The sequence below is a fragment of the Cylas formicarius genome, unplaced genomic scaffold, assembly GCF_029955315.1.
Source record: "Cylas formicarius isolate icCylForm1 unplaced genomic scaffold, icCylForm1.1 PGA_scaffold_3__17_contigs__length_32017465, whole genome shotgun sequence".
NCBI classification, from domain to species: domain Eukaryota; kingdom Metazoa; phylum Arthropoda; class Insecta; order Coleoptera; family Brentidae; genus Cylas; species Cylas formicarius.
Window position 1 is genome coordinate 10637478 of NW_026844326.1, and position 9217 is coordinate 10646694.

General features: G+C 34.0%; 1 protein-coding gene across 1 annotated transcript; it reads right to left on the reverse strand.

Annotated features, from left to right (window-relative positions):
- Positions 1-5286: 5286 nt before the first annotated feature.
- Positions 5287-6994, reverse strand: LOC132699674 (pyruvate kinase-like). Its single transcript, XM_060666521.1, has one exon. The coding sequence runs from the start codon at positions 6928-6930 to the stop codon at positions 5317-5319; it is 1614 nt and encodes a 537-aa protein (XP_060522504.1). The 5' UTR covers positions 6931-6994; the 3' UTR covers positions 5287-5316.
- Between the last annotated feature and the right edge of the window lie 2223 nt (positions 6995-9217).

Below are 9217 nucleotides of genomic sequence, written 5' to 3' on the forward strand. Positions count from 1 at the left end.
GCCGATGCAGTCAGCGGTACGCTCAAACGTTAATATTCTCCAATCTGGCACACATGGGTCTGTTTTGTGTGTGACAGCGACACCCCTATAGTATCCCCGACCGTTCAGCGTGATACAAAAGACCCGGCCAGCCGTGAAATTCGATGAAATGTGACGGCGCACACACATGTGACCGCTCCGATGTGACAACCAATCAACTATACTGATTTTTAGCATCGATGATTAAAGCTACGGGATTCTCTCCCTCAGAACGGGCTAGGCTTTTTTTTGTTTTTCGTCGACGACGCGATGTGTATCGGGCTCCGCTGTTACGTTTTACATTGATTAACTTGCTGGAAAAGCAGTTAGCTCCTACATCCTTTACGAAGCTTAGTTCTGTAACTTTTTGCCCTTGCGATGCAGGCGGCGGCTGATATGTCTATTTGAAAAGCTGCTGTGCTGGAAGGCGTATATCTGGACAAGTCATATTTATTATAGTATTTATAACACTTCACTTCCGGAGCTTTTGGAGATGCTGCTTCTCTATGCAGTTATTGATGCTGTGCCCTATACAGCGAACGGTTAAAATATGAAACAAATTCATTTAAAAATCAGGTATTGTATTTCAAGAAGAATGCTGCAGTAAATATAAAATATACGGGGTGGGTTAAAAATTACATGTGGATACAAAGTTTCTTTTTTTAACAGAACAAATTTTTTTGAAATCCGTTTTCGAATTCTCTTCTACTTTTTATCACCAAAAAGAATAAAATCAAAAATTTAATTTAGAAATGTAAGTAACCAGGTACACTTAGAAAAGTAATGCGTTATAAAATCCACAAGAAATCACCTTGTAATAAATCAACTCTTCTACAATTTAATCAATCAAAATATAACAATTTAGGTACGTTTGTAAATATTTTTATATTGATTTGTTTATAAATTATTAGTTTAGTCACTTTAAAACATTAATGATTTTTTCCCTATATTTACTGTATTGCGTATTTGTTTTAAACGGAATTATGTTTAAAACAACTAATGATTCGCTTATATCTAGAGTTTCTTCCTTTTTTTTATAATAATAGGATAACTATATTAATCAAACTATGCCCTTTCCCCATAAATTTTCTCCCATTTTTAATCACGGTGGATCTTGTAACTGGTCTTTATGGATATTTTACGCTAAACAAATTAGAACTTATTATCGACATTGCAAAAAAATCGCAAATAAATTGATGGACGTGTGCGAGCATTTTTCTTAAAATATAATATCTGATTAACTGTATATGTAGTGCTCTAACAAAGCAAAGATCAAATCAAATCAAAACAGATATGGGTAAAACCCACACCCAGCAGAAAATGATGCGTGGGTCATACGGCATACCTAACAATGTTCGCAATAGCATTTTCCCTTAGGCAAACCTCGTTTAGGAGTCAATGAGACAAAAATGGGTCTACATAAATTTGAAACGACTTTCTTTTAAATTGCAATTGTTCATCTCTTAAAGTTTAACCCAAATACATATTCAGTAATACTAATCATAATAGTAATATTTAGTATTACGTTTAGGAAAAAAAGTCAAATACAAAAGTTGTTCAAAAAATAGTAAGTTGTTTGTTATTGCTATTATATATATTGGGTAGTGAAGAATCATCCACAGATAAAAGTTATATATTTTTGAAAGGAACACCCTGTATATATATTGTATTGTGTCCTATACATTGAATAATGTGTCCTATACCCAACTAAAATTGTTTTTGAGACATATGCGCTTTTAACATAAAAGCAATATTCAAAAATAGAATAATATTCTAGAATTTATTATTTATATTTTAGGTGGCTGTGAAGGAGGTCGTCACCAAAATGCGAAATGTTTGTTTATTACAGTGTTTATTACAGTGACAGTTTAGCAAAACTGTGCCCATTTTATCATATTCAAAATTGCAATCGCAAAGAGAAAACAATGAATTTCGGAGCGTTTATAAAACCAAATAAGAAGGCAAAATTGGCTCAAACTGTAATTAACTTCCGATTGCTCGTCTCGGCCAAAAAAACTTTCATTGAATCTATGAAAATTTCAACATCTAGCATAAAGAGAACATTTATTTTAATATTATATCCTAACACATATCTTCTCTTTCCAATATTCTCTTCTTTCATGCTAGTTCGGATGTTGGTTGAAATTTATCAAAGATTTGAAGAATTTTTTTTATATGGAACGTGTATTCGAGGGTTAATTACAAGTACTTCCCCCTGAGCCATTGTAGTTATCTTATTTGCTTCAAAAAACGTTCTCAAAATTAATTGTCTTTCTCTTTCAGAATAAGGCATTTTATAATAAAAAAAAGGCGAAAGAACAAGATTCGCTAAATCTGTAACTGGAACTGACACTGTCAGTTATAAACAAACATGTTGTTTCTTGGTGATGGCCTACTTTTCAGAGCCACCTAAGGTATAAACTATAAATTCGAGAATATTTTTTATTTTTGAATGTTGCGTTTATATTAAAAGCTCATATATCTCAAAAACTATTGATTTGGGCATAGGACATAATATACAAGAAATGTGGGGGGATTTTATTAAGCGTATACAGGATGTTTTCTTGAAAAATATATAACTTTTATTTTGCAAATAGCTTACTATTTTTTGGACAACTATTGTAATTGACGCTTTTTTCCCAAAAGTTAAATAAAAAGTTGAACTCGGGGAGGCTTTGTAAATCTGAAAAATTCTTATATTTACTGTAGTATTTACAATATTTTTGGAAGAGATTTTCGCTGTTTTAGGGAGAGCGGTACTTGCGCAAGAAGCAATATCAAATTGTTCAAAAAATGAGAAAGAATGACTTAATTTACACCGGCCAGAGAGTGCATCATTAAGAAGAGTCCACAATAATATTCTGTCTCGTATTGTTTAAAGTAAGACAGAAGGTTTACCATCTATATAATCCCTTAAAGCCTAACCGGAATAAATGTTCAGCAATACTAAAAAATGATAATCATTTAACTCATACAAAATACAACTTATTCTAATTGGAAATTAGTTTATAGTAATTATTAATTACAATTTCACTCCAGTGCTGTATAAGGGCTTTGTTTGGTGCTATCAATCGTTACCGAACTATCTAAAGTTGGTTTATGGAGTGAGAATAACACATCTTGCTGAGTGGGGTTGACTCAATAGACACCTTTGATGTATGTATTGATTATGAATGCCCTTTTTCTTTAAGATTATTAAAACTAAAATGCTCTTTTACCTCTATAGGAAAAATACTTTTAACACATCAATAAACAACTTGAATCTGCGCAGAAGGAAAACATCGACTTTGTATCCCAGTATATATATAGTATTTATCAGGATAAATAAACGCTTAGAACTAATATCGGAAAGCAGTGGTTGTGGTCTCAGTAGTGTTCAATTCTTATAGCAAACATGCCCTTTTCTTTACCTTTTCCCAACTTTGTTTTCTTCTGAAACTACTTTTGGCACTTGTAAATGAAGTTAATAAATTTTAGTAAATATAAATTAAATAATGAAATATTGTATTTTATTCATATTTTTTAGCTATCTATTTGTTTTACTTGCTATAATGTATCTGTAAAATTGTACAAATATGATCAATAAAATTCTATTCAATTCTATTTTATAAACAATAATCTGGATCTTGATGGCTGCCCTTCTAAGGTCTGTTACATGTCATTTTGGTGATTGAACAATAAATATTATTATATTATTATTATTTTTCTAAACAGCAGATTAATGGATTTTTGCAAATCTCGAAGGAGACTGAACTGAGTCTAGTCCATGCAGAAAATATTTGGAAATTTAAAAAAAAAACTCCTTTTTTAATATTGTATTTTGTAAAGTCGTCCAAGACTTCGAATGTATGACGTGACACAGACTTCGCTTCCTTATCCGATTTTCATATGCAATATGAACGTCAAAAGGGTGTAAGATTGAGGCTTTTTGAAATTTTGTTTCCTTCTCCGTCAAATCAATTTCGAACACTCCAGATAAAGTATAACACATATTGTTAATCAAATCACTTCGACGGTTGTGTAGGGGAAACAGTAACATTAGGGGGTACATATGTGGAGGGAAGCTGCCGTTTCGAGACCCCTTTACAAAACACGTTCCAAGGCCTCATTTATTCGAGGATTGTACCGCGATTTTTTGTTGTCCCTTTTTTGCGGAATTCGATGCGAGAACCTGCGTTGGTAATACATACTTTATTACCGTCTAAAGATAAAATTAATTACATTTGTTATTGTCCGTATCTAACGATAATTTCTTAAATTTCTGGATCCGGGAGTAAAAAGAAACTTATGGAAAGCGAACCTGCCTCGAAAAACTGTTGTCCTTGGCTAATTATACTAGGCTAGCCGCCAGACCAGAGCGGTATCCCGTCTCTAATAAAAGATTTTCGGTTTGTTAGAGGGAGAGTTTCGGCAGAACAAATGAAATATGAAATGCGAATGTTTGGTTCGAGATTTAAAACCGGCAAACGATGCTATAAACTCCAAACGAAAATATAATTCCTTCAACAAAAAACACATACTTGGAAATTCTCTGAAAAGGGTAACAGGTGCGACAAGCGTGAGTAAAGCAAAAACACACTATTCGCACCAAGTACAATTTTGATATGGGTCATAATTTTGGATTCAATGATATGGCGATAGCAAGGAACCTAAACCAATTCGATTCTATTAGCTCATTTACATAATTAGAGAGTTTCTGTAGAACAAATGAAATATGAAATGCGAATATTTGGTTCGAGATTTAGAACCGCCGAATATTGATTTTTCCGTTTTAACGATGCCATAACCTCCAAACGAAAATATATTCCTTTCAATAAAAAACAAATACTTACAAACCTTCCTTAAACAGCCTGAAAAGGATAATAGGTGCGACAATCGTTACTACAACAAAAGAAAACCATTCGTACCAAGTACAATTTTTATAGGGGTCACAATTTTGGATTTGGTGATACCGCGATAGCAAGGAACCAAATCAATTCGAATGCAACAGGAAGCACAAGACCCATACAGTAAGTCTAGCACTGATGTAGGATAGCTTCCAGAACCTTAACCACCGTTATATCAGGGATAACCTGATTAACATAATAGGCTGATTTTTGATCATCAGAGCAAGAGCAATCCAATGTAGCATCTTGAAACCTATTGCGTTTTAAAGAACATTATATCATGTCAGCAAACACTCAATAAACTGGCCGTATTTAGGACTTGAAATGAAAATCGATATGTCGTCAAAGATAAGCAGGTCTTCCTATATCCTACACTCCTCAAACCAACTAAAAGGTGTAACTACAAACAGTTTTATTTTCTGGTGTGGAGAGTGTCATATTCTGAAGCATACACAATTTTCATTGAGTTTTGCAAACCAGCTTCGGGCTTTGAACCGGTCACCGTCACTACGGCATCGCCCATGCGGATGTATCCGAGATATTTCCCGTACGTAATGCCGATTTGCACTCTCTCCTCCACATCTTTAGCCCAATCGCCGTCAAAAGGTTTAAGGTAGACCAACGGCTCTACTCCTTTGTATAATCTCAGTAGCCTGGCAATTCGGGCGTACCTTGTTACGGTGATGACGGGACATCTTGGTTTGAACCTTGATAAGAGTTTCGCAGTTCTGCCGGAGGTGGTGAGGCATACTATTGCGGCAGCACTAGATTTTAGCGACGCCGCTACGGCAGAAATACACAACGAGTACAGAATTTCGTTCGGGATAGATATATCGTGAACCAATTCTGTGAAAATTTGCTTCTGATAGACAGCGGCTTCGGCTTCCCGGCATACCATGCAGACTTCTTTGACGATGTCTTTCGTGCAAGCGTTCTGCGGTATCAGCAGGGCGCTAGCACCGTCGATAATGGAGTTTGCTGTATCGCAAATTTCCGCTTTGGATAACGACGAACTATCGGATACGTTTGTCGGGCAAATCACTGGCATACCTTTCAAATTGCACTTGGCCAGGATCGATTTTTGCGCGAGAAAAACTTTTTCTTTCGGTATTTGTAGGAGCAGCTGCTCGGTGTCGATATACACGCCGTCAGATCTATCCAAGATGTCGTCGATGTTTTCGATAGCCGTAGCGTTCTCTATTTGAGGTATTATTTGGATTTTATCGCCCAGTGCGCCGAACAGATTCCTGACTTCCACAACGTTTTGGCTGTTGCATATCCCGCTCACAAAAAGGAAATCGATGCTGTTGTCGATAGCCAGTTTTACTATTTCTTTATCTTCCTCGCATACAGCTGGTAGCTCCATGGGAGTATTTGGCAGAGTGACGGAAACTCTGCTGACCAAGTCGCCGGCTTTATCTACTATACATTTCACAATATTTTCCGCCGTTTCGATGGCCGACAGTCGAATCATCCCGTGATCGAGAAATAGTTTGTCTCCTGGTTGTATCAATCCAGGCAGTTTGGGGTAGTCCACATATATTGTGTCTTTGGTCACATATTCTTCGAAGGAATCATCCGTTGTAATAGTTATTATTTTACCTTTGGGCAGGTGCACCGGGCTTTTTCTTTGTCGCAGTTGTCCGATTCGGATTTCAGTACCCCGTATATCCAAAGCCAAACCCAATGGATATATCCTGCCTATCCTTTTGCTGTACGATTCGCTTACACTCTTTACTTTATTGATGAGATCCAGTATAGTTTGTTTTTCATTGCCAGGACACGATATTCTGGCAACCGACATTCCCACTTTTATCATGTCTTCGATGGTGTTGCAGGTTGCCTGAGCGGGTATCGCGCATACCAGCTGAGTTCCTCTAAAAGTGGACGCTTTTGATTTGATGTTCAAATGGCTGAGGTATTCTAGGGTTGTGGTGGCGAACGCTGCCGAAAGCTGTCCGTTCAAGACTTCGCCTTTTTCGCCACTGTAAAATTCCACCATCCACGGTAGTTTTGGGCAGTCCATGGTTATGGAAAAGGTCGTGCTGTTTGCATAAATTAATACATTCGATTTTACAATGACATTTTAACTGAACCCCAATGTTTGACACTGGCAGTCGTTTCAAAAAATTATGTTAACTTCAAGTTCTCTCGCCCAAACATAAATTTATGAAGTACTAAATATTACTCCAAATTGCACACCAAAATATTTTTAACTTCAATTTTGAACAAAATTCAACATATGAAAAAAAAATGAATAATGGAATAAAAGGAAGCTGCATTTGTTTAAAGATGTTGGTTTTAATATTTCGTCTTGGAAATATAATTTAATATTCGAATATAAGGAAATAATAACATTTAATAATAGCGCCACTACGGGAAATGACCTAAGCTTTGAAATTATTAACAATAATTTGTCTTTCTCGGTTACCTCGGTAGTTTTTTTTCCAAGCACTATTAAGTTCTAAAATTTGCCACCAGTAATGAATGAATCTCCCGAAAATGTACACATACAGTAAAATGTGTAGAAGTTGTTAGCAAAATTAATATTTCGTTTTCTAAAATTTATCGAAGACATTTTTGATTGCAAATGAGGTATTATGGAAAATTAATCTTCCTTTGCTAATGATTTTACATTTTTCTAGCCATAAAAAAGATAAAGGTGGACAGCTTTGTCCTTAAATGAAATAACAGAAATCATACTCAATGCTTTAATGCACACAAAAAATTAAGTTACTACTTCCGAGAAACGTTGATCAAACATTTTTAGGAAATCTATAAATAAAAAATACATTCTTACGCGATGTTGTAGATATTTGACTCTCTTACAAGAAGTATAATTCTAAATAATTATACCAAAAATTTTATAAAGTCTCCAAGATTTTTTAATCAATTATAAATATTTTTAAATGATTATACCAACAACGATTTAAGTACTAACAGATCTCATAAATCTGAACTTCATTTTTATTTTTAACTTGTCCAGTGACGAGTTTCGATTATATGAGTAGCAGATCTAAAAGTAAGCTGTTCGCGTAAATATTGTGCAGTTCCTCTTTGAAGTGTTTTATGCAGGTGACAAGCCAAATGGCTGTTTATCGATCTTTTATATTTATCCGTTTTAAATAATTTATCTTATGACTCAAATGGTCCCTTGATTTAAGGTTCAAAATAAAGAACGGATTTTGCAATCTGTTTTTAGAATGAACATGAAGGCAAAGGTCATATGCGTAGCATGTATATATAGTATAATTACAATTTTCTTTTTGATGACATGCACAAAAAATATTTACTCTTATATAACTGTTTTGGGGAAATTACTGTTCGTTGAACCTCTAAACACACAATTCTTGAATCTATGTATGTGTGTATTCATACATCTTATCGCTTTTAAAGTACATTCCAATTTATCATTATTATTATTGTTATTGTTATTGCATTGACTTTCTATTTTTTTTTTTAATTTTTTTTGTAATACTTTTTACAAAACTTCTGGATTCCTCCTGCGTCGGTTTTTACTCAGTCGAAATTGCTGACGTTTCGCGAATCATCCTGTTGACTTCTTCAGAGCTTGACTGAAACTGGCTCGTATTTTACTCTGTACCTGCTTATATGGATAACTGATTCCCAAATTGGTGACAGGTAGACGGTGTTTATACCCCTCATTAGCGCCCCCATCAAACAATATATAAGCAGGTACAGAGTAAAATACGAGCCAGTTTCAGTCAAGCTCTGAAGAAACCAACAGGATGATTGGCGAAACGTCACATATAATTTTGTATATATATATATATACATATATATATATATATATATATATATATATATATATATATATATATATATATATATATATATATATATATATATATATATATATATATATATATATATATATATATATATATATATATATATATATATATATATATATATATATATATATATATTCTCACGTATTGATTCACGGATGGAAAAATGTGATGACACTATACTCCGGGATATCATCCGTTCGCTCGTTGAACTCCGACTGGAATCCTGCATCCGACTGGAATCCTGCAAATCCTGCATCCGACTGGAATCCTGCAGACGTTTCGCGGATTCCAGTCGGATGCAGGATTCCAGTCGGAGTTCAACGAAGCGAACGGATGATATCCCGGAGTATAGTGTCATCATATATATATATATATATATATATATATATATAGTATATATATATTTATATATATATATATATATATATATATATATAATATATATATAATATATATATATATATATATATATATATATATATATATATATATATATAT

Excerpts from the sequence above, each read along its gene's own strand:
- LOC132699674 (XM_060666521.1), bottom strand. The coding sequence starts at position 6,930 with ATGGACTGCCCAAAACTACCGTGGATGGTGGAATTTTACAGTGGCGAA.